Below are 26,917 nucleotides of genomic sequence, written 5' to 3' on the forward strand. Positions count from 1 at the left end.
CTAAATGGATTCAGTCTAGTAAATTGGAATATTCGATTTATTTATTATAGTTTGATGATTATGGCTTACAGCTACATAAGTGTGAATATAAAAGTCCTGTTTTTTTACTTTTTATTGTAAAAAATAAACAGAATTTTGAATTGCTCCTGGCTGTAAGATCTTACAATAAACATAAGAAAAAAATATTTCCCTTTGTCTGGATTAGATTAAATGAAATAATTACATTTTGCAATGATTTCTTAATTTGCGTCTTTGTAAGTATACAATTGGCACATTTGTCAACATGTCTTTTATTCAAGTCTACATCCTGTAGACGTTCAGGTCTACAAGATGCTCAGAGCAGTCGCACTGTTCCTGTGAAACATGTATAGAGAAAGAAACATGTACATTTCATTAGTTTTAAGAATTTGCTTTTGGAATTTCAGATTTTTTCAGTCTTTAATGTATTTTTCTTAGTCATAGTCCCATTTTATTTTGTCAGTCTGTTTCCTCTTGTACAGTGTATTTACTTTGTTTTACATTTTTTCATGATATTTTGTGGCAAATTTGGTTATGTTTCTATTCAGGCTCATATATGGTCAGTTTCTGTTGATGATTTTATTTTGTTTTCATCAGTCATTCAATTCAATAGTTTTCCTTGGTTCTCTTTGTTTCTCACAGCTGCAACTTGTTGTTTATTAGTCTTACCTGTTCTGCATCCAGTAATCACTGCCTCAGCAAAAAACTCTCTTGCCTGATCCACTTGTTTCTCCCCTCTGTTATGCATCATCCTCTTGTTACCAGTTATTCTCTATTGTTCAGTAAGTTTTTCTTTTATTTACTCATTTAAATATCACAACTTAGCGGGATCTTCCCTAACTCTTGTTTGCATTTGGATCCTACACAAAAACCATGACAATAAAGTGCCTCCAATCGGAGTAACTATCACATAGCAAAGCAAGACAGAGTAAAACACAATGAAGTAACAGTCAACACTTTTTATCACCTTAAGATTAGAGTGGTATACTTTACCATAAATACTTTTTTAAAAGTGTTGTCAGTATGTGTTTCACACAGGAACACCATTGGTTGTATGCTGCCCCCTGTATTAATGCCAATAATTGGTTTCTTTGTAAAATATATCCAATCCAAAGAGGATTAATAAAATATAGTTTTGGCTTTAAATATAACAATATTTTAGAACTGAAGTTGTTTTAAAATAGGACAAAGTCACTTTGACCATGGCCCTTCCTCAATAGCCACTAGAGCTCCAGAATCATGCAAGCTGGATTTATACTAAATGACTAGAGATGTCTATTGCAGCTAAGATATTAACTGCTTTTAATTTTTCCAACAGAACCGTATGGTAGACCATAAAACCTGAATTATTCAGTTTAATTCAAAAGGTCAGGCACTTATATAGATTAATTACACAAAATATTATATTTCAAATGCATCACTTTTTATACCATAGATGCAATCAAAAGAGTTTTGTTCAAAAGCCTTCAATGTGTTCTGCCTGAATAGACATAAAACATAACAGATAATGTAAGCTGAAACTTAATCTTTACCATTTGTTCCTGTTTGCATACAGGCTAGTTTCAACATGATAGCTGATAAGCATAGGTATCTGGCTGCAGACTCTTAGATCCATTGTGATGGCCTGCAACCTCTAACCCGGATAGTTGGGAATCCTTTCTTATGATTGTACAAATGACATTTAAAGCTTAAAATATATTGTTTTTTGAATTTGTTTGGTTTTTAAGGGGCAATGCACCATTTCTACTTTTTCTACAACTTTGATACTGCAGCATATATGATGTGATCTCCAGCTAAGTCACCCTGTAGAAATGAAATAAGAAATCTGTGACATGAACTGTTAACTTACAGGAGCAGCTACTGCAGAATTGTTTTAAGTGCCACTCAAAATGTTACAGTCATCACTCAATAAAAATATTTCTATTCTCATACTGTCATGAAGATGCTCTGTCTGCACCAACGACAAACCAGTTTTCTGAATAATTCTGATATTTAAGTGTTTGACCAACTAAGGGCTTTCATAGACTGTGAATAATGTAAAATCTTTCAGCTCATGATTAGGCATTAAAGAAAAACATGGTGACATCATGGTAAATGCAACTTACCCAATATCACTATATAAATCATACAATCTTTATTTGAATACAGCCTCAGCATACACACTCAAAACAAAGGATATGACAGGACTTTTGGAAAATAGGACTTATTTTTAGCTCTTTTTCTGAAAATAAGCCATTTCAAAAACACAAAATCATTCATATTTTTTGCACAAAATTATTCTTATATAATAAGATTTCAGTCTAATCAGTTTTGCCTATTTTGAGCTGTTTTAGGGCCTCTTGTCACTTTAAATCCTGCTGGCAACATTCCCCAACTTTATACTTTATATGCTTATGCTTTCATGTGAAAATGGCTGCAAACAGAAATGCAATTATACAACCGTACGTCTTTGAAAAGCAGAAGTAGAGCCTCATGCACAACCAACAAGAATACAGGAAGTGGTTTCTGGACATCAACAACATAGCAGCATGTGCTGGAACTTCCCTTGAGTTACTAGGTGAGAGACAGACAATGCTTGCTGATTTGCGACATTACATTTGGAAGATTTTTGAAACAGCTCATTTTCCAGATACCAAAAAACATTTAGTTATGGCCAGAAAACGGCCTGATAGTTTGTAAATGCTTGGGCTGTTTTTAGAAGCAGTGGAAAACCAAATGGAAGTAAAAAAAAGTACAAAATGTTAATTTTGTATAATAGATCACCTTTAAACACTTCTGTCAGGAAGTTAAAATGTTGGCACAAATTGGTCTTCCTGATGGACAATGGTCCTAAGCATACACCCAAATTAATTGCAAAGTGTCTTGAGGATAAAAACAGTCTGTTTCAGAGCGGTCATTGTGAAGCTCTGATCTCAGTCCCACAGAAAATTTGGGGCCAGAGTTGAATAAGTGTGTGAGCAAGACGACTTTCAAACTTGATTCAGTTACACCGGTTCTGTCATGAGAAATGGGGCAAAATTGCAAATGGGAACCACAAATGCAGTTAAAAAGGCAGCTCTACTTCAGAATCATTCTCGGATCTAATTATTGTATTTCTAACTGACCTGAAACAAGAAAAGTTTAGTCTAACTTAAAGTCAAAAAGTGAGAATAAGAGACCCAGGTTTTCTTCATACAGTGTATAAGAATATCTAGTTTCAGCAGGATGTATAGTGAATATTTCAAGACACGTTCTTGTGTGGAACATTAGTTTAAATTTGCCCACCAACCCAAATTAATTGTCTTTCCCATGCCTGATCAGAATACCATTTTCTTAGCTCGCCGTCTCGGACAATAACGGGTCAGCCTTGGTAGCAGTGAGGTTAGCACCTAGCAGAACTCCAGTTTATGTGTGTGTGTGGAGTGTTTATTGGTCACAGCTTGCCTAGTTGGTGAGAGGTTGGAGGATTAGCAATGAGGAAGGCATGGGTGCTGGATGTGTGTGATGATGGGTGTGGGGGTGCTGGTGGTGGTGGGGCAAATTGTTTTAACCCCTATTACTGCGACTGCATGGTGCTTCCCTTATCTAGGCCGCTGCAGCCACTCATTAATATTCCCTACATATGGCAGCGCTTTCTGTATCATTGTCTATTAATGGGAGGGATAATCGCTCATTCAATTATCAGGCAGTCAGCAAAAGACCAACCGTGCCTGCACGGCTCCGGTTCACACAGAGGCACAGCCCAAAACAGAGATGTGCCAGTGAGAAGGTGAGAGCGATAGCAGGGATTACAACATATTAGCTACTTTAATAAGTTAGGAACGGAGCCCTGTGAAGTAAACGGGGATCGCTTGACAAACAGGAAACATGCCTGAACTTTGAGTCAACAAAGCAAAGAAGGGAGGCAGAGGCTGAATCATCTTTGACCTTTTTATGTTCAATTTAAACATCAAACGTCTCAGAGATTTCCTGCTTTCAAACTGCAGCTTCTCCTCTGCTGGCTACCAGGTACTGTGGTTTTCAACAACCCTGAAAACAGCCTGACCCTGATGTCTGGGGGCCAAATATCTGAGCAGTGATCGGATTTACCGCCGATCTACGCTTTATGGCCTCCGGACCGCGTGCTGCCTGTCGCCGTGCTGCTGAGGCCACGGCCTGGATGTGAAGAGGTCACTGATAATAGCGTGACCTCCGGCTGTTTCGACCCCCAGAGACCCTGTTGAGTCAACACAAGCACACTCTCAACAGAGGGAGAGAAGAGTTGGAATTAGGTTGTTTAGTTATCCGGTGAGTTTCTCAAAGAGGTGGGTCACAAAAACTAGGACTGCAGAGCTGTTTGTCTGAGGCGGCATGTTTTGCGAGACAGATAGGAGGTGAAATGTTAACAAAAATCTTTAAAAAAAAAATCCACAGTTAGATAAATTTTCGCATTCTGAATGAGGCAAAGGCGGCTGAGGCTGTGGAGGGGCCTTTGTTGGCGGTCCCATTTTCTCCGGCGGAGTAGCGCGCTCACAGGGTCAGCGAAGTTACGAAAGTAATTAAAGCTCGGTGATTCAGTGGCTGCTGCAGAGAAAAGAAAGCAAGCTGTCATTCTGATTTAGAAAAATAAATTACAATTTTAATAATGGGGGAGGATAGGGGTGCGAGAACGTCTAGAGCCTCAGTGAGTACATGGGGGGACGCAGGAGGGGGCCTGTTGGATGGGAGGAGGGGTTGAGGGGGTTGCTGGCTGCCAACTTATCAATAGTTGCAATTTTGTATTTTTTTTTTCCTTTTTTTGAAACCGCATCGGTAGTACATTGCGAGAGCACAAGTGCCCTTAAAAAAAGAAAACCCCGGAACATTAACATACTGATTTCATGCGCATGGCAAAGGGCCCGAGCCAATATCAGAGAGGACTCAGCAGTCCTATTGTCTGCTGGGACTCTGGTCCCCTCTGATATGAAAATTCAATTATTTTATAACTAGATCTGGCGCTGCGTTTTGACAGTCGACGGTAGCGCCTTGCCAGCTGCATCAGCGTGGGGGACCAGAGGCTCCTGATAGCGAGAGGGGAGGCCTTTCAGACATTGACATGTTTTTGGGGGACAAGATTGCCCTAAATGTGTTGCATTTAGGGGCTGAAAGTTAATCTAATGCTCCACCATTATCTCACTCAGGTAATTCCAATACCACCCTCAATCTGTGTTTACGCTCATGCACGCAGCCCCCGCATACTCGCACATCCATTCATTCTTCAGCACTTTGAATCTGATTCCCTGGGCTTTCTGCATCCAAACAGGAAATGTGTTTATTCTGCAAGAGGCACAAACTCTCAGCAGGTTGGGAAACTATATAAAAAAGAAGTTGTTTTCTCCTTGGCATCAGCAGTTTCTGAAAAACATACTTGAAACTGTGTTTTTCGAAAAGTTTTTGCTGGATATACATAAAATAATCACAATATTCCAACCCATATGCATTTCTATGTCATGTATAAAGGAAACATCTTTACTAAATGCCTGTTAGAGGAATACATAAGTAGTTTAACACAATTTTCTCTTGATATTCAGATTAATTTGCTCCATGTTAACGTAGCTACCCAAGTACAAAGTAAAACTTTGAAACCAGACAGACATAAGCTGGCCCATTTTCTTACTTTCCTTTCATTACTTCCATGGCTCATTGTGAAATGTTTTAGGGGGGTCCCTTAAGAGTAGGGAACAGGAAGCGGCCCCCTGGTATGGCCTTCTCTAGTGAGAGCCCACTGTGTTGTGCTTATTAGCCCGGCCTGGGAGAAGACGTACCTGCCTCGCCTCATTAGGCCGCGGTGGAGTGCGCGCTCAGCCTGCAGAAGAATGGAGCATTAATTAGTATTCTCTGCAGGGGGAACTGCCATTAGCACTTAATTAGCAGTAAGAGTACCATTCAGCAGGGCAGCCAGTTAGTGTGTTTTTCCTCTGAGTCATGCTGAAATATTGCTGAAAGCCCCTTGTTGTTTGTCTGTGTATGAGTTTTACAGCTGTATGTGATTTTTTTTTTCTTTTTTAAAGATGGCACTGTTTGTTACTTGATTACATATAGAACAGGGGTGTCCAAAAGTGCGGCGTGGGGGCCCTTTGTGGCCACCAACTGAAGTTCAAGAATAATGCAAATTTGTATCCAAATTCAATTTATTTTTAATCAGGGCAAAATTATTGCTGGAAAATGTTACACACAAGCAGTCATATTTTTACGACCAAACTTTCATATTAAGTAGAATCATGTCCCTTCAGAGTCTTTTACTGAAAGGCTGACATAGCTGCACCCAAGTCAACTTTTAATTTATCAAGCTTGGCTAAATATGGCAAGTGTTTTGAAATAAAATGACCCAAATCCTGTTTTTGTAATGTAGAATGACTTTGTTCAGGCAAGCCCAAAGGAATTTGGAAACTAGATGTCTTTTTTTAATACAGCAAACTTGTTAAATCAGCAGCTAACTCTCAAACACACCACTTACCAACACTCCATCGGGTGTATGGTGGCACACAACACTTCTGTTTATCCATTCAGTAAAAAATGTGTTTCCAAAAGTATAGTTCATTCATAGAATGAAGCTAACGTTAATACAGCCTAAATATTTATATCGTTTATATATTAAAATTCAATGTTGTGGAGGAAATTAATGCAAAGTCCTTGTGAAGACTACGCTTAACCAGTAGGTCTTTATGCTTAAATTTTAAGTTTGGATCTACAATAAATAACATCCCTTACCTAGAACCCCCCCCCCCCGAAAAAAAAAAAAATCCCACTACTTCATTTGCTTGATTTGATTATTTTATTTTCTTGGCTTGTGATTACTTCTGACTAGACGATTTTGGCCTATGTAGTTTGGACACCCCTGAGGTAGAATACACCAAGAGGAACGGGTTTATCCACACCAGTATCTGCACGCCTCTGTAGGATTTACTTCTGTCTGCTTGTCGCTGTTGACCCGCATGAGGTCAAGCACTGGTTTCTGGGTCCGGTTTGCTAAAAATTGGGCGGTTAGTGAATTCAGGTCAACTTTTCTTGTCGGTCACAGGGAAGTTTCTTTGATCTGCTGAGTAGGCATTCTTCTCTTTCTTTTCTCCGTTCTCTGTCTCACATAGTCACCAGCGAGGAGGACAAGGGAAGCTGTTAACCCACCTCGGTCCACTCCTCGGCCTCCCTGGTATTCCGCTCTTCCTCGCCGCTCGCCCCTTCCTCTAATCCCTGCCCACCCCGACAGCCCCTCCGAGGCTCAGGGTGAGCGCCGGTAAAGGCTCCTTTTCTCTTCCAGCAATCTGAGAGGCGGAGAGCTGTCATTTGCCAATTTGGCCTGAATGGGGCGGACAGCGGATTGAATGTCGTTTTCCCACCAGGCTGCACCATCCAGACCAGCAGGGGAGGGCGGGGGACGCAGAGAGAGGGGTGTAATGCTAGAGTAAAATTAGACCTTTGATGGCAGCTAATAGTGTGTGATGGGAGACGCTGACGTGGACTTCCAGTACAGACGCCACAGGCTCCCCCTGTACCTCTGCCTTGCTGCGTCTGACTCACCTGTAAGATTAGCCCTGCCTCCGCTCTCAGAGCTGTGATTTCGCCCTGATCTGTGTAATTACACAGCTCCAACTCCAAGCCTGCCCTTGTCAAAGGGCCAGAGAGGTCCAGTTTCTCTCTCTTCACACACAGTCATGCATGCAAAAACACACTGCAGCGTTGTATGCAAGAGGAGTAAAGCTTAGAAAGTTTTTTTTCACTCTTTGTTCCAGTTGCAAGTAGAAACAAAGAAGTTATGCAGATGTTCTGCAGACTAACTATTAGGCGTCATTTCTCGGCCCAGATTTGAGTTCTGATGTCATGCCTGCTCTCCTTGTTAGTGATTTTGTTTTTCTTTGAAACTCTCAAAATGTTAAGATTAGTTCCTGACTCAAAAGGGGAAAAAATCCCTTTGCTCTACTTTAGGGAGAATGAGCGATGTTATTAATAAATATATAAATCCAAAATGATCAAGGAAAGTATTTGATTTTCTATTTGCCATTTTCCAAAAGGTGACCCTTTTTTAAACTTGTACACAGACCACAAAGTTCTTGAGGGAACAGGTATCTAATAGTTTTTCTAAAGAAAAACAAAACAATTATTTTGAATTTGATAATTTGTAACCACAAACCTCAAAGTTTTATTAATGTAAACAAATTTTTTTGTATCACTCTTACCAGTCAGGTTTTGATACGATTTTGATATTAAAATGTGTTTTTTTGTGAATGATTGAATCTACAGATCTTCAGAAACTAATTTTGACTCATAACAACCATTTTCATAAATAAAAATCAGAAATTTTATGCACTGGGTTTCCTTTACTCTGAAACCATTGCACCAACCCGAGAGTTGATCCAATGAGTCCAAGTGAGGACTGGAGTTTGGATGTTAAACTCCAGTCCTCATTTGGCGGCGTTCTGCAACGTTTTGATGTCTTACAAGTCTAACATACCTGAATCAAAGGACTGAAGAAATGATTTAATTACTTAACAGAATCAACTTGCGTGTAGATTAATTTTAGCATAAATGCAGCTGTTCTGTAAAAAACTCAGAGGTTTGTTAGAAAACATCACTGAGTAAGTAAATATAATACCATTAAGTATAAAGTTGTGGGGAAGTTTGAATTCAGAGTTTATTTATAAAGTGACCAGGATTCAAGGATTAAACATTTAACATTCATCATTACAAAATTACTTTCACGGAGAAAAACTAACTGCACAAGAGCACAGTGTTCCCATTATGAATCACTGTGGGATTTACGTAATTTTAGATTTTTTTTTATATGTAAGTAAAAGAAGATAGAGTGCTTTATAATAAAACATGTAAGAAGAAATCAAATAAACTGAAATTAAGTTAAAGCACATTTGAAAACAGGAGTTTTGAGCTGCTTTTTTGAGAATCCAATGATCTTAATCCTTTGGAATATATTTTCAGAAAGTGGCAAATGCTCTGTTTGGTAAAATGTATGTTGTCTTTTCAGAGATATTCACAATCAAATATCTTAGAACACTGAAAAAAAGACACAACTAACTTATAAGTACCTTTTCAGCAAGCTGTAGAGAGATGTTTTAAGTAAATAATTGTAAAAATAACTCAATACATTGGCAGATTATTTCACTTGTAACAAAGGGAAAATGTCTTGTTATAAATTAAATGATTTGCCAGTGTAAGGTTTTCATTATTATTAAAAAATCATTTACTTAAAATATATTTCAAGTGTACTATATCTTCCTAAACTACGGAAGAGGATTAGGGCCACCGAAAAAAGAAAAAAAAAAAGAATTCTGACTGAAGTCAGAATTCTGAGATTAAAGTCAGAATTCTGAGATTAAAGTCAGAAATTCAGAATTCTGACTTTAATCTCAGAATTCTTTTTTTTTTCCGGTGGCCCTAATCCTCTTCCATACTAAACACTTTCTTGTAAGATAGTTTTATTTTATTTCCAGTGTACTAAGATACTTGCACTAGAAACTACCATAATATGTGGTAAGATTGTGTTTTTGCAGTGCAGTTAAAGGCGATCAATGTGTTTGTTCACACATTAATCACTCACACTCTGCTCCTCCCATCCTGCTCTCACTACAAGACACAAGGGTGTTATGTTGTAGTGAGACACCTTGTGTTTCACTACAACACAACTATGTCTCACTACAACATAGTGAGACATACTGTAGTTATGTTGTAGTGAGACACCCTGGTGTCTCACTACAACATAACACTGGGAACATAACACTGGGATCTGCCTCAGGCCCACCACACACACACACTCCCACACACACACACGCACGCCCACCCACACACGCACACACACTTTCACACCTACATCAGATGTATTAATATCTCCCCAGGCACGAGCGGCACTGTGATGCTCTGACATATGTGCAGTTAAAGGCGTCTTAAATGTCCATATCAATCTGCGGCGCTGTCAGCTCAACAATGATGGAAACAGAACACCATCGCCTGCGTCAGGCAGCATCATTCCCATCCATGCAATGTTAGAGAGATAGACGACTCTCTGCAGGACATTCCACTGAATCTTTGCCAAGCCAGAGCAAAGCTGGGTGAAAAAATAAAAATGTTGGAACTTCTGGTTCCGTTGTGCTGGCATTAAGATTTACCTCTTACATGCTGATATTTATTTATGAAGAGCCAGAAACGTAATTTCCTGCTTTAAAATGGATTGGATTGCATTGACTTCATTGTTCTGCTCCTTCTTGGTAATGCATATATGCTTGTGACTGTGAAAAGTGATTGTCTTCTTCCTGCTGCACATAAAGCATAATGCTCCACTCTCCAGGGATGGGAGATGTTTTGTTTTTTCCGACTCTTTCACACCAGCTCTCCCTACCTCGATTTTTTTTTTTTAATACAATAGCCCTCTCTTCTCTCACCCAGCGAGGCAACCCTTTCAAACGGGCAGCTCCAGGTCAGTTTCCTTGCCAAGTTTTGCAGCCTGCCATGTTGTCTATTCTGCTCAGCTATTTAAAAAATGTTGAATATCAACAATGGCTTTCAGTGGTGCATTGTCAACTTTTGTATGAAGCAATCTTGGCTGAAAGAGATGGGTCCCAGAGCAGGGAGAGCTCAGCTGCAGTGTGCACGGCCCAAAGAAGTGACTGCCCAACACTCGCAACGTTTCATATTTCTCCTCTGCGCCTCGGTTGTACCGTTTGAAAGGCCGAGGCTCGACTCTGAGCTTGCCATCTTTCTGTCCATAGAGTCCTGCTTCTGGGCCTGCTGACAGTCGGCTATTGAAGTTGGGACCAGAAGAAGAACTGAAAGACAGAAGCAGCAGCAGCAGCCTTGGGACCAGTGAGAGCTCGGTGAGTTTCCTGGATTTTTTTCTGGTCAGAGTGGGAGGAGGTTAGTGGGAAGGAGAGGAGAGAAGAGGGAGGGGGCGTTCAGGAAGACGGCGGCGTTGGGGAGCTTTGTGCTCTCTGAGTTCACGTACTGAATTTGTGAAGTTGTTGCATTGCTTCACATGTGGAAATAATGTATTTTTCATGCTTGGCCTGTTTGACCTGATGTTATTGTGATCAGAAACTGTGCAACTAAACCTAAAGGAAGCTCCTTCATTTACAACCCTTCTGACATTTCAACAATATCCAGCCTGACTCACCTGCTTAAGGCTCATCCAGGCTGGATGCATCAGTGACTTTAAGCAGAGCTCCATATCTATGTTTGTACTCTTAAAGAAAAGGATGAAAGCAGGAATGAGAGGCTTGCTTCCAGATAATAGTAGCTTAGGCTCTTTGTCCTGCTGTCAGCCAGGAGAGGAGCAGAGGCTGGAAATCTCCCCATTGCAACCGGCAGCGTCTTGTATGTTTCATTGACATATCAGTCTGTGGGGCAATGAGCCGTTGCTTCTGCACCCCTCGGCACACTTCTGCTCCGTATTTGTCGGAGGCGTCTTTGTGCGAGCGCAAACAGGCGGCACGGCAATCTAGCTCCTAGGTGTTGGTGAGAAATAAATTTTGATGTAAGAGGGATCTGACACAATGGACTGTTTTAGGGCTGCACAGAAAAGAAGAAGAAATGTTTTGTTAGAGATTTCCAATTCTGTTCTTTTCTTATGTTTTAAGTGTTGCTGACGTGGACTTCCAGTGCAGACGCCACCTTGGAAGTCCACCAAGAAAGGAAAAAAAAAAAAATTTGTATAATTGTAAGAACAAACCAAGTTATTAAAATAAGACTTAGCATGCAAAGAAAATTATGACTTTTTCTTAACATTCTCTCCAGGAAAATTGTTTGATTTTCTCTTCATACTTTGCAAAACATGATGAGTTTTCTGATTTTTATTTCATTTTCAAATAAAATATAAAAAAAACAATCAATTACCACCACTAATAATAATAATAATAACATTTAATAAAGTTGGAAAAAAACATTTTTTTATGCAGTGTTGTCCTCTGCCTCACCTCTTTGCGCTCAACCAGAAGCAAGGTGACCAAATTCATCTCAGTCCAGCCCATCCATTATCTTGTCAACACAGCCAGCTTCCCACCTTAGTTTGCTCTCCTCCCAGAAGACTTGATTTAATGAAACGCGCAGTAATCGCCACACTTATCTCGTCATGCTCAAGGTAATTAATATATTTAGAGGGCGATGGCTAACTCTTAATTAAATTAAGCCGGTTTTAATGAGACCTTGACTGTGACTGAATTTATGACCACTATCTACTCCATCAAGTGCTTGGCATGCAGCAGAGATTAGTCATTTTGTCCCAAATCAGAACTAGATTGCACATTATGTTATTCATGATTTATATATCAATTTATGCTTGTTTGTTTCTTATTTATGGGTTTAATAAATTACCTCCTATAATTTTGCTTCCCAAAAGCTCCCAGCCTCTGCAATTAATGCTCAGCAGCTCTGCTGTTACATTTTCATTCTGTAAGAGAATACAGATAACAAACTTGGCGGCATTAATCATATTACAAAATTGGGTGTATTTAATTAATTACAGTTACACTGCAAATTAATTGTGGATTCTAACAATATTATCTTAAACTAATGAAGCCCTGACAAAGGGAGTGTTTCATTTTTTTAAAAAAGGGAAGAAGAAGCTAGATTAGTGGGATCTCAATTATGGCTAAAACAAAAGAGGGCCGCTTGCTCGGGCACGGTGCAAAGCAAAACATGACAATTCAGCACTTTCCCCAAAACAAAAAACTGAGAAAGTTTCCTTTGTTTTAGTAAAAACACCGAACATGGCAACGATTCGGCCGATACATGAGGGAATAATGAGTGTTGTAATTAACTGGCCGGGGGAATAACTGCACCTAAAGTGATCATCAAATATAGGTGTTGATAATGCCATTCACTTTTCAGGCACCAGACCAGGGCTGGCCAAACATGTAAGCAATCTTTGCGGCTCCCCGCTCCCCAAAGGAGAAACTTGAGCTAACACAGAACAGGTTGACAAATTTACTAGCTGTGTAGAAAATAAAGAAAATCTGTTAAAATTGTCACAATTCAAAGGAATTTAATAATTTCTTCAGCTTGTATCTAAGCTGCGAAACATTTCCTGGACCTTAAAGCTGAATTTAAATAAATCAACAAGCGATCAAAAGAGTTTGATCTTGTTAAAATCCTATCTATTATATGGTTGCCATGTTTTATTTTGAATTTAAAAACTAAATTATTTTCAACATATCTTAATTAAAAATTGCATTTCTTCTCTGATGAATAACTTCTTCAATACTTTAAGTAAATATTTCAATGTTATTACATTTTAACTTTATATTCTTTTCTTGTCAACCTTACTCAAGAAGGTAAGAGAGTCCATTCAAACAACCCAAACATACTCATAAAATTGCTTGAATTGTTTCCTTAAAGTACAATCAAATCTAATATTTTTAACATTAAACTATTATTCCAAGTGTCATTTATTTAATAAATAAAGTAATTATAAAAATGATATCAGAACTTTGATGCTCAGAATACAAAAGCATCTGCAAATTGTAGCGTTGACTTCCTTTGTTGCATATGTAGAGTGTTGAGGAAAAATGATTATTTTTAGTGCTTAATACAGTTAATCTTATGGCATGTGTAAAAGGTAAAATAATCATTTTTCCTCAACAAGAGCCATGATTTAATCTCATAACTCCATACATATAATTTTTGATACACATTTCTGAGACCTCTAAAAATTTTTTTTTGATACTTTCTTTAAAAGCCTGATGTATCAAATCATACACATTCCTCCCACCTTCTAGTGGAAAGTCAAAGTCCAAGATGACTACACTCACCTGACAGGAAGCAAAAAATCTAAAAAGTATTGCATATGACTTTTTTTTAAAAATTGCATTTAACTGAGTCATAAAAAATAATTTAAATATGAAAGCGTTTATGGAGAATGTGTGTATTTGCATCTATTTTAATACAAACGTAAAATATGGGTCAGCTGTTTTCAAGTGGATTTCTACTGTGTGTCATTTAAGAAACAATAAATATGCTTTTTATTTGAGAAACTATAATAAATGCAGGACCACAAAGTCCTAAAATGTATCAAATAGTACACAAAATAAAATTTTATTTCTGTTTCCTTTTGTTTAAAACATAACAAACAGCAGAATATTTAAAATGAAATTTTCTTTCTGACAAATGCAGCTTGTAAAAATCTTGGAAGCAAAGTGCCCAGATTGCAGCGTCAAGTTCTGACCAGAGGGACAAACAAGGAAGTCATGTGGTGCTCAAAAGTGTCTTAACCCAGCGGTTCTGAGGCAAAAACACATTTTCTGAAATTTTCTGCTTAATTTAAGGTGAATTAAAATTAGCTTCTAATGGACGGGGTCTTATAATTTACTGTAATTTAATGTTTTAGTTTTCATTTAACGCGTCATATACCAAATGTTTGAATATGTTTTCCCTAATCTGCAAAGCAAAGAGTCAGTAATCATTGTATCTTTATGACAAAAAATGTCTCCGCTGATTTCCTCTCTTGTGATATAATTTCATTTGGCTTCATTAGCCAATAACCACAGGGGGGGAAAAAATGCTTTTTGGCAATTATGGGAACTGGAGGGTCAGTAAGAATGGATTTTCACCCAGCTGCACATGATTATCTAAAGTGGCCTTGTCGCAGCGATTAACCCCGGGTCTGTGTGCGTGTGATCGACTGTGTTTGAAATGTGCATCCCTAAAATGATAAGCAGCTATGAGCCAAAGGTGATGAGGTGAGAAAACTGTTCCCCTCTCGGCTGAGTGAGATGGAGCACGGCGCTGGGTGGTCACGCCTTGTCTGCTCGCGACAGTGGCGGGTTAAAGAGATTACACTGGGTCTGTGTCAGCGGCCTTGGCCTCACACACAGGAACATAATGAGGAAGGACATGCTTGGCTGCTGAGGGAGGGAAAATAAAAGAAGCTGGAGTTTGAAGCAGCTTTCTTGTGTGTTGTTTCAGGCGGGAAGAGGTCGATAAGTAAGACGCTCGCATTCCTCATAGTGGTACAAGGTGAGCGTTTGAGTGCGGGGGATGACACTTGTGGGCCAGCACCGCAAACGAAGCACAAATGAATCTCTTACTGCTGAGGGAGAAATGCAGTGTGCTCCATTAGTCCTCCAGGCAGATGTGCACACTACACTTAATCTAAAAAAAATCAATGCATCTGTCTTCTGATTGTGTGTTTTGCTTTTATGTTTGAAGGTTGGAGTGATAGCTCCTTCTGTTGATGACTGAACCTCCAGTACTTCAGATGGACCAACAGTTGGGGACAATGACCTGCTTTTCTCAGGCATAAGGTGAATTTATGCATTTTAATCAACTTTATAAAAAAATGTCATGTTAGACATTGAAAAAATCTTAATTTTATTACCAGTTATTTTTTTTAAATTACAGAATTCATCATCAAAAGGTTCATTTATTTCAATAATTCAATAGAAAAAATTAAGCTTTTATTATTTAGATCATAAGATGCAGAATAATATATTTGTAATTTTTTTTTACAGCAAATGTTTGGGTAATTTGAATATATAAAAAAACCAATATAAAAAATATATTTTCATATACAGGAATTTATTGTTATGGCTTATGCATAGACAATAATGCTGATAGGACAGTTGATCAGCCGAAAGTCATTGAAACTCTCCACATAGATAATAAGCTATAAGTACTAATATTTAAAGACACTGGCTGTTCATGTATCAAAACATATTGAAGAAAAGTTGAGTGGAATAAAATATATATGGTTAAAATAAAGTGCTTGAGCAGCAGAGATAACCGCAGAATTTAGAGCACAAGGTTTAAACTCCAGACCATAAGAGCCAGTATCTTGTAACTTTTCTGCTTCAACATACCAGAGTCAAATAATGAGGTTGTCAGTCAGAGATAAAGCCATTGGATTCAGGTGCATTGGTTGTTGAGGAAGTGAGTTTGACATTTTTGCTTTAGAGGATCGTGAATCAAATCCAGTCAAGAGTTTGATCGGATATCAGAACTGTAATATCCACCACAGACAGATGTACTGTATCAATGCACTAATTCATGCAAAAGGAGCCTCGACCAAGTATGGAATGGCTGTACTCTACAGTGAATGGATACACTTTTCAGTAGGTCAACATTTTGTCATTAAATGTCCTTTTTATTGGTCTGATATCTTAATAGACAAAAATGAACAATTTATATAACGTAATCACCATAAAGGAAATAAATGCTTGAAATGTAAGTGATTGGTGAAAAAGTAACTTTGAATAATTAATTTATAGAATACAAGTTTTATTTTTTGAATTAAGTCACTAAAATAAATTTAATTTTGATTGTATTCTGATTTATTATTATCTTGTAATTCAGCATTATAATAAACTAATTTATTAAGCACTTGCATAGATAATGAAACAGAGACTGGAAAAGTGCTCTAATTTTCTACATATCTAATATGTATATATTTATATATATGAATATATATATATATATATATATATATATTTTATCTCTATAATGGACCACAACTATGTGTCTTTAATAAACTATCTCTCTGAATTGAACTCATTTCAGTTTTGACTAGTCTAAACATTGCAGATTTAGACTTACTTCAATCTAAGGTGGTATCAATTAATTTTGAAGCATTGATAATATTATAGTTATTATGTTTTGTAATAATAACATTTATTTAACCAGATAAACAGCCTCACTGAGATATAAAATCTATTTTTCAAGAGGGACCTGGCAAAGATAGTAGAACTGTTTACATTTACATTCAATCAGAAAATCAACAGTCACGAAATCTAATCCAGTTTAATATTTATGCATGCAAAATGTAGATTAAAACAATCTTAATCTCAGTTTGTAAAAAACAAATACTTGTCAGGACAGAATAATTCAGTTTAGGTTTCATCTGTTCTACTAGTTTAAGTATTTTAGATTTTGAACTAAAGTTGATCACAGAAGATCCCTTAAAAATAAGAAAAAATATATTTTATTTAGCACAAAGTCAATAGCTGTGAATCAGACGCCTTTTTTCTTCAGCATCATTAAAAAGCCACAGTGCACTGGCATATTTTCTTATACTGCTTGCACTCAGCACAACATAAGGGAATGGGGAATGCCTATTCCTCACTGACACAAACGATCCAGCAATAGAAAACTCATCCCGGGTGAACCTGACAGGTCACTTTTCTTTCAGAGTGTTTAACATACAAAAGCTACAAAAAGCTGATCAAACCAGAGTTTCAGAACAAAAGCAGTCTCCCAAACCGTTATATAATTTTTTTAAATCTCAGATTTCAGATTTGACATTTAAAATAAAGTTCTGAAGACCCCTCACCTGGTGTTTCACGGCTCCCACAGGGGTCTCAACCCCAATGTGTGGACCCATTATCCTAGAAGATCTTAAAAATATTTTGTATTCATTAATATTTAGCTGGATGAGATGATACAAAAAGGAGCACATTTGATTAAGACATTTAAAATGAAAGCTTTATGGAATAATAAGTATCCTCTAATTAAAGACATAAACAGTTTTGGTAGATAAATACTTTGACTTTTAAAGCTTTGATGAGATAAAATACAAAAATGTACTCCAGATCTGACAATACCTGTTGACTTTATCACACCATCAATGTCTTAATTTCCTAGAACAACATCCGGGTATTCTACCTGCTACAGAAATCAAAACTCATAGAGGTGATATTACACGTGGCAGGGAGCAGAGTTAAAATGTTCAGTGATTCTGCCTTACAGATTATAGCATTAAACATCATGAACATTAAACTGCATCATTTTTATATGACCAACTGCAGCTCTTACTAGTCAGATGAGTCCAATTATCATTAGGACTACCAGCGCAGCTTTGTGCGACAAAGAGGCGATAAGACCAACACTTTTATTCCTTTAAATGACCCGTGAATATTATTTTTACCTGAGCTGAACTGGGAGGACGCAGCCATTCACGCCGCACAAAGGGAACAGCAGACCATGCGTAAATTGCATCTTCATTTGCATTCCCGGTGTCCCCCCAGCCCCCCTCCTCAAAAAATCATGCAAATCTTAATGAGACAGTCTCCATTGTGACTGTAATTGAAAAGCTATTCTTTGTTAATTACTGTTTCTCAAAGGGGCTCCGTCCGCCGGTCACCGAGCTGAAAACAAAACACGAAAAAAGTTACTGATTCCAGACACAAAAAAATGTAGAAAAGTATGACTATTGTCGACTTGAGAATTGGCTAATATTTAGAGTGTGTGCGGGGTTATTTTATTGTAATGTGTGTTAATAAAACTGACCAAATTCATGCAACATATAAATAAAGCCGCCAAATAAACAAAAACAAACAATTGCAGATATTTAATGTATTTTTAAGGGCATAAAAATACATTATTCATAAAATAATGAATAACTGTGTAGTCAAGTTGCAAATAAGTCAAAATTTAATAACATACTAACCTTAAAAAACATAGATATAGTTGCGACTTATTTACTTTAGGGTAAAGCGTTGATTTTACGCTTTGTGCGCTCGATTTTGAATTTGAAAAAAAGAGGAAATACACGTTTTAATCAGGACTGAGGTTTAAGTCAAGACTTCCACATATTTCCCAACACTGAGCAGCAGAGCGCCCTGAGAGACCCCTCAGGGCTTGTTGAGCCTGAATCGGAGCAGACTGTGCTGGTGGTCCCTCCGTTCCTTAATTAGGAAATTAGCTGCACAGAGGGCCTCATTATCAAACTCCGGGTTACTCCTGACTGGGTTTCTCTCTCTCTCCCTCTCTCTCACTCTCTCGCTCTCTTTCTCTCTCTCTCTGCTACCGGTCAATTTCCATAAGGAGATTACAAGCGGATCAGTATTGAGATTTGCGCAGATAAACAAATAACCGGTCCCCGAGAATTAGATGACTACTAATTGGGCGTTAGTTTTATTGCTCCCGCGCTGTTTGTCACGCCCCATTGAACGGGAAAATGGAATCCGTGCGGTGATGTCTCTTTTTGAGTGGATTTACAACGACTATGACTCAAGACGAATAAAGTGGGATCTATCCCCACAATTTGGCAACAGAATAATTTTTCCCTTTTTTTTTTTTTTTTTTTTTTTTTTGCAAAACCATTCGTGCGTGATTCTGATTTAGTTTTGTCTGATTTCAGCTGTCAGTAGATTTTGCTAAATTGTTTAACGAGATTTAACTTCAAAATTTTTTGGCAGGACAGAAAATTAACTTTTTATTTGTTAAAGAAAATTAAATCAATTTCAGTTTGAATCAGGAAGGCGTCTTGGCTTTATTCTTTGTTTTATCACAATAATAAAAACAAAACAAAAAAAAACGTGCGTTTAATTTGCTTTATGCGCGTTTCCCGTGTTACTGTTAGGCCCGCGGATGGCCCAACAGTAGCTGCATTTCTGTCTTGTAAAACCCCCAGGAGGCGATTTCGCCCTAAAACGCAGCCTACAGAAGAGCTCCCGCAGATACTCAGGTGTTAATAGCTCATTCTCGATGGTCGATTCGCGTCGGGTTCATTAGCAGGTGTGAAATGATACGCACTTGGGTTTGGTTTCAGTGGCTGATGGTCGTTTGTAAAGGCGACACATGCAAATAAAAAAGCAAAGGGAGGGCTCTCCACGCTGATTGTTGTGTGGGAAAACAAGACTGCAAACAGCAGCTGACAGGGTTTAAAAGTGCTCAACTAAACTTTTCCTCATGGGGCCAAAAAAGAAAGAGCCCTTCTCATCCACAAGAGGTCGTTCATGTATTAGAGTTCCAAATAAAAGGTCCCTGAACGCAGCACAGATTCAGTCTATATTTCATGAAAGGATGATCTATTTAAATAGTGGAACTGAATAAAAATCAAGATAGGTAGTGGCTTTCATGAATGAAACTCTAAAATCGTTTTGCATGCTTTAGAAAAAGTTAGATAATTTTATCCTTGCAAAGATTGTATATGTTGACAGGAAATTGATCCATTGGAAATTCAACAAAAACCAAAACAAAAAATAGCACAACTCTGTTCTAAAACGCTGAAAGGCTCATACTAAAAATTCCAGGTCATCCCAATATGGTGTCTAAAATTTAATGAGTAAAATAATCGAGTCGGTTTAAATTAGTCTAAAACAAAAATGATGAATCTACTGCAAATATTGCTGAAATAAATAAATAATTGGTCTGATTGAATTTCAGAAAGTAATTTTAAAGTGGATTAAACATTTAAAATATTCATTTAAACTTAATATAATTTTCTCGCTTTTCTTTTGAATTATGTATCATTTTACTATTAATTTAAACCTGCAACAAATGTAACCCAGTGGGGCTAAATTTTCCAATTCCAAACTACATTTATATTTAAATCACCACAAATCTACTCTTCGTTTCATAACACTAATCTTCAGAAATAAAAAGTCTAGTTAATAATACTACAGCTACTAATGCCGCCCAAAATAAAAAAATTCCACATCATTATTTTCTCTGGAATAAAACCAAAATGAATACGAAAACAAGTCCCTTCATTTTCCCCTCAGTATTCTCCATCCTCAGCTTCTAAATGCTGAAATTTCTGCGCTCTTGTTGCTGAAGTGCGCTCCAGTTTTAAATCTTCTCCTCTTTCCCTCCTCCTCCAACCCAAAACGCACGGATGCGCTCTCCGGTTGGAGCTGCGCTCTGATTGGTCCGCTGCCTTTCATTGTCAGTCTGTCAAGCCACATCACATGATCCGGCCTCATGGGCCTATTAACGCACGAGCTTGGCGAACAAGTTACAGACTTGTGTTTGAGAGCCGAGAGGAACGGAGCTTCTCTGAGCGGACACAAACCAGAGACGCACCTGCACACACATTCGTCGCTTCAGGCAGAACTTTTTGGCGTTCTCTTTGACTTTTTCTTTGGAGAGGGTTTGTGAACTTTTGATCCATTTTTTCCATGTGCATGTGAGTGATCGTTAAAAGTCGCCTGAATGTATAACATGATGGAAACCGAGATCAAGACCCCGCTCCCGCAGTCCAACTCGGGCTCGGCGCCGGGCGCAAAGAACAACAGCGCCAGCGACCAGGAGCGGGTGAAGCGGCCGATGAACGCCTTCATGGTCTGGTCCAGGGGCCAGCGGAGGAAGATGGCTCAAGAAAACCCCAAAATGCACAACTCTGAAATAAGCAAGCGGCTCGGTGCTGACTGGAAACTTCTGACCGACGCCGAGAAAAGGCCATTCATTGACGAGGCCAAGCGTCTACGGGCGATGCACATGAAGGAGCACCCGGATTATAAATACCGGCCCCGCAGGAAGACCAAGACCTTGCTCAAGAAAGACAAGTATTCTCTGCCTGGGGGACTGCTGGCGCCAGGATCCAACGCCGTCAACAACTCGGTGTCGGTGGGCCAGAGGATGGACGGTTACGCGCACATGAACGGCTGGACAAACAGCGCGTACTCCCTGATGCAGGACCAGCTGGCCTACCCTCAACATCACAGCATGAACAGCCCGCAGATCCAGCAGATGCACCGGTACGAGATGGCCGGCCTTCAGTACCCGATGATGTCCTCGGCGCAGACCTACATGAACGCGGCGTCCACCTACAGCATGTCCCCGGCGTACACGCAACAGACCACCAGCGCCATGGGGCTGAGCTCCATGGCGTCCGTGTGTAAGACGGAGCCGAGCTCGCCGCCGCCGGCCATCACGTCCCACTCTCAGCGGGCGTGCTTGGGGGACCTGAGGGACATGATCAGCATGTACCTGCCCCCGGGCGGGGACAGCGCGGAGCATTCCTCCCTGCAGAGCAGCCGGTTACACAGCGTCCATCCGCACTATCAGACCGCAGGGACTGGAGTCAACGGGACGCTACCTCTCACCCACATCTGAATAATAAATAGTAGTAATAATAATAATAATAAAGAAAGACTTTTAAAAAAATGTACTTCGGATACTTGAACTTCTTTTGGTTGCTGCAGAAAGAACGTTCAGCAGAATCGTTCAAGAACAGTTTTATCTGAAAATCCTGACTCGTCCGTTTGATGAACTTTAAATGGACCCAAACTGAACGCTGAGCCCAGCTCCGCCGAGGCTTTTCATCACAAGTAGAAGCAATCAACCTGTGTAGAAGAATTGGACTTCTATATTTTAAATAAATGCCATATTTTCTCTCTTTGAAAAGGCATGTGGCCTCGTGTAGGGGCTGGCGTATTTCAGAAAAAAAGCTGGATGGACAGTCTGTTCATAAATGTTTACACTTAATTTGTAGAATGTCAGTCATCTCCACTGTGTTCACAACCTTTGTAGTCCCTTTCTGTTTTTATTTTTATTTCCTTCCCAACATGAACTAGGTTTAAATGAAATGTTAAGACTGTGCCGGTCGCAAACGCAAGTTTTATTTATAGCAAGATTTCTGTTTTTCCTCCTCTAGCTTGTGCAACCCGTGAGACTATTCAAGAACTTTTTTTTAATTTTTGTTTTTTGTAAATTTGTTTTGTTCTGTGATGGTTATTTTGACAGTGTCATGTTTACCCATTTATCCTGAACGAAAAAAAAAGGTTTATTTAAACTGACGTTACTACATATTTTAAGACCATCCTCTATTCTTAAAAGCTGAATAAATTTTTACGAAACGTAATTTTGTGACTCAGTGTTTTGTGTGCAAAATAAGGAGAAGTTTAAAATTGAATTAACTGCTATATAATATAAATATTTATATATATAAAAATTATGCTGTATTTAAATATTATATCTTTTAAAGTGTACATAAACTAAACCTGTGTTTTTATTTAACATCTTAAAAGGTAATCTCACACAATTTTTCGTTAAAAATCTGTAAAGATTTTACAGTTTTAACAAATATGACATTAAAAGTGGAGCAAATAATTTGGTTTTCCAAAAAGAGAAAGTTTTATAAAAAATTTTAAGGAAAATACTAATTTAGCTCTTTGTTGTTGCTTTTTTTCTTTTTCTAAAAACTGAAAAACGTTATTTATTCATAGTACTTCATTTACAAGCTACAGATCCTTCAGCTATATTAAAGTTTTAATTTCCAAAAAGTTGGCTGTTAACAACTTTTGTTTCTCCTCAAATTAAGCCGTTTTGCAATCAAAATGCAGCATCTATCAGACACAAAAGTTGACCTTTAGTGCTTTTTTGTGCACTGTACATAGGTAGGCTCTCTAGAGCTATTAGAAACTTATTTTAATATTTTTGAGAGCATTATATAATCATTTCAGATATAAAAAAATAAAAACAAGTCTCTTCAGTCTTAAAATATAAAGCGTTGAAGTAGAAATAGTTTTGAAAAGTTCTGTTTCTGCATTTGATCTCAGCTACACTACAATGAAGACCTTTTAGATATTTGTACAGCATAAAATATTTTGATTAAAAAGTTAATTATCATACAGAATTATTAATTATAAGTTTAACACGTGAATAAGAGAAACATCCCATAAAACTAGGTATTCTGTAACATCCTGTAATCTATGCTTAATTTAGTTTAATTATCAGAGTGCACTAAGCTTGCACAGCATCTATAACTATAGCCACACTCTTTGCTGCTGTGTTACTATTATACACAGGTGCATGGAAGAATGGGCCAGCCTGCTGTTGGAGTGTACCTAAGGATAAATAATCTGCCATCACAAAGAGGGCCGAAACAGCATGGCCCTGCCGGCCTTCCCACACTCCCTGCAGAACTGGATCCATATAGCTCAGTGCAGCAGCCCGGATTAGACCCCACGTACATTTGTGGAGGGAAAGATTATCCAGACCTCCCTGCATTCACTGACAGGGTTTAAGTCACTCTAGCGTGCCAGCAGCCACCCGTCACCTAATCGCACTCTCAAACTCCCTTTTTTTTGTTGTTGAAATTAAGCAGCTTTTCTGCCGCTGCTCCTCAGAAGTGTGTGGACAGAGCAAAGGTTAGTGGTCAGTTATCAAACTTCAGGAAAGTACTGAGATATTGGGGATACATTTAGGATAAAAAGTTGAAGTTTCTGTTTGAAATGTGCAGAGAAATTCTGTTTGCTTCCCTCCAACACTAGATTAGGAGTTAAAGATGATGTTTAGGGGTAAAGTGTGAATATGTATGGATTGTGTTTGAATATTCTGACAGTTAGTTGATCTGAATTTGGCTTTAAAACACCCCATCCCTCATCCCCCCACATGCTGAGTGCCCAGAGGGCCTCTCTCCCCTGTCCTGTGGAGCTCTGTGCCCACTCAGCAAGTGCAGGCATATCCCACTTCCATCTGCCTATGACCTCACAGCCCCTGTTTGTTTAACCCCCTCTCCAAAAACTAACCTAATTATAGCCCTGTAGTACACAGATTCAGGAGATTCCCAGAGGATTTCGCCACTATGCGTCTACCTGTCACACGGAGGGCTCTCGCCATGGGCCACGTTGATCAGTCAGCCCTGTTTTTCACACTCTCTGCTCAAATTATGTCAGAACATGTCCTGCCAGTTGCACATCTTGTGCGAGTACACAGGGAGAAAAAAAGGTGGTAAAAGCACAAGAAGTGTGTGCCAAGTGTCCCCGTTTACGTCAGTGTGATGAGTGGAAAAACTCATTACACAAATCTGCTTGACAGGAGGACGTTTGTGACATCACTAATTCACCTGCACCGACCGGCTGGGCAACTCTGTAGGCGGAGCACGCCTTCCACCCTCAAACCTTCGATTTAATCGCAGTCTGCGATCTAGCAACTCCCCTGATGTGCAGATCAGAAATTGGCGTGGTCTGGGTGTAATGGATGAACGCCTCACTGCGGGTCAGGATTCCAGTGATAGATTGAGATTGCAGTGGGCTGTTTTTTTTTTTGGCTGGTATCCTTGAATATGGGAGGGCCTGTCCATAACCTGTTTGAGGTTCTTGGATTGACAGCAGAGTGGTGTGTGAGTGGACGAGGCTGTTGAGGTGCGGGGGAGTTGGGGACGGGGGTTAATCTCCCTGAAATGGGGCAGATGTTTTTAACGAGCTCCTCTCAGGTCGACTCCCTGCGTGGGAAAATGGCATCAAATCCTCCTGGGGTCAGGGCTTTTGGGCTGACCCACTGAGAGCCATCCCTCTTCACTGCACCGTCCTCTCCATCGCTCTTCATTCACTGGCAGCACTCAGTAGAGACACTAGAAAAATCACATCTGACCATCTTTGTAGCTCTAAGTACATCTGAGATTCATGTCCTTGCCTGAACCTATGTAGGCACCGATGAGGCTTGTTGTGTGATGTTAATGTCTCATTAATGATAACTGTGGATGGATCAGAGTCACTGACACAACCACAAAGAATGCTGAGTGGGAAATGCTTCAAAGACATGTTCAAGAAAACGCATCCGCCCAGCTGTAAGCTACTTGTTCTTGTCTCAGTAGAAAGGGAAATAGTTGCATAAAAGCCTTGCAGGCGCTGAAGACTAAACTAAAGTTAATATATACAGAAAGACAAATAAAATTAACTGTGAATTTCTTTTATAATTTGTTGAAATAAAGCAACAGGCTCTTCACACTCAGTGTTCTAGTTAACAATTGATTCACTTTTCCACACTGACAATGAAAGCCAGAATGTGGGAGAGAAAAATCTCAAAAATGTTTCTTAAACTCGTTATTTTTTTCAAACTGTGCTGTTCTTTGCAATGCTAAAAAGTTTAAAAGTCATCAAAACATTAAATCTCTTGAGTTAGACCTTAAAGTTTTGGTTGGAACTGATTGAACAAAAGCAAGAAAAAACATCTGAAGAGCTGCAGGCTGACCTGGAGCAACGTGGAGTGGTGGTTTCAGGCTGAGCCACACAATTCCCTCTGAAACCAGCAGGTTTCAGCGGGCAAAGATCAAGGAGGACAGCTACCGAAGGCTCGAAAAGAAACGCACAAACATGTAGGACCCATATTTGATGAGCTTTAATATAATACAAAACTGTTTCTCAAGGATAATAATGTTTGATAAACCTAATGAACAGAAGTAGAGTTTTTAATTTCTTAGATTGAAAACAGTTTATTAGTAAAATAACTTGCTAAAGTATTAAACAATTACTAAAATAAAAAATATTTTTCCAGATGTTTCAATGTGTATTTCCATCATGGAGAAGTAGAGATCCGATATAAATATCTGTATTGGTGCCGATATTGAAAAAATTCCACATCAAGTATCAGTTACAACGCACGATCTATAAGGGCAGATCTACGTCATGCTGTATTTATTTTATATTCCTAATTGAAGTTTCTTAAAGATTTGAAAGGTTTGTTGCGGTTTATTTTTACATGTTTGACCAACTGCACTGACTGAACAATTTAAAGTTGTGTGGTTTTTACACATTTGACCAAGTTTGTGAAGCTGTTGGTGTATTTAAGTTTGCTGTACTGGTGCAGAATTATCAAATAAATTTGTAATTCAGAACATTTCTGTCTGTATTTTTTTTTTAGAAAAAGAAATGTTTTGAGTCAATTCTGCACTTTTTTCATGTATCATATTGGTACAGGCCGTTACTCTACGAAACAGCTACACAACAACAGTGTCTTCAGTCAAAACCTTCAGATTCGTTGCAATGGAGACTCTTTGAAGAGAAATGTGTTATTACAGCAACATTTAATTTCCTTTTGTGATTAATAAACTGAATATGTACTGATATTTATATAACCATTCAATATATTAAAAATATTATTAAAAAGTAATTTTATTTCTGGAGTGTATCACTAAGTTAAACACATCATTAATTACACATAGATGGATATGTGAAAGCCTGTATTACTGTTAATTTAGATGATTTTCCACTTACAGGTAATGGAAACCTGACATTTAAAATTAAAATATTACATCAGACTATTAAAAAAACATTTTCAATACAAAAATGTAAACCTAATGAAAAGTATATTTAATTCCTGCTTAGAGGTTGTCAGTTTTCAAAAGGTACTTTTCATGTGAAAAGTACCTTTCACAGTACCAAGTACCAAGTATTCAAAGTACCAAATGAGATTTATTGGACTGCATATTCTAAAAAGTGTTGCATGCGTTTATATTCCACACTTT

General features: G+C 38.5%; 1 protein-coding gene and 1 long non-coding RNA gene across 3 annotated transcripts in view; both read left to right on the forward strand.

The window, feature by feature from the left end:
* LOC114139181 (uncharacterized) overlaps nucleotides 1-26,917 on the forward strand; it is a 73,995-nt gene that overhangs the window by 1,494 nt on the left and 45,584 nt on the right. For both annotated transcript variants that reach the window (XR_003594396.1, XR_003594395.1), the window contains exons 2-3: nucleotides 10,731-10,835; nucleotides 15,160-15,254. This is a non-coding gene — a long non-coding RNA (uncharacterized LOC114139181). The remainder of the gene's footprint in view (nucleotides 1-10,730; nucleotides 10,836-15,159; nucleotides 15,255-26,917) is intronic.
* Nucleotides 20,659-22,531, forward strand: sox3 (SRY-box transcription factor 3). The gene has a single exon (XM_028008929.1). It carries the CDS (start codon nucleotides 20,881-20,883, stop codon nucleotides 21,781-21,783), a length of 903 nt encoding a protein of 300 aa, XP_027864730.1. The 5' UTR covers nucleotides 20,659-20,880; the 3' UTR covers nucleotides 21,784-22,531.

This window comes from Xiphophorus couchianus, chromosome 23, assembly GCF_001444195.1.
Source record: "Xiphophorus couchianus chromosome 23, X_couchianus-1.0, whole genome shotgun sequence".
Taxonomy (NCBI): domain Eukaryota; kingdom Metazoa; phylum Chordata; class Actinopteri; order Cyprinodontiformes; family Poeciliidae; genus Xiphophorus; species Xiphophorus couchianus.

Excerpts from the sequence above, each read along its gene's own strand:
- sox3 (XM_028008929.1), top strand. The coding sequence starts at position 20,881 with ATGTATAACATGATGGAAACCGAGATCAAGACCCCGCTCCCGCAGTCC.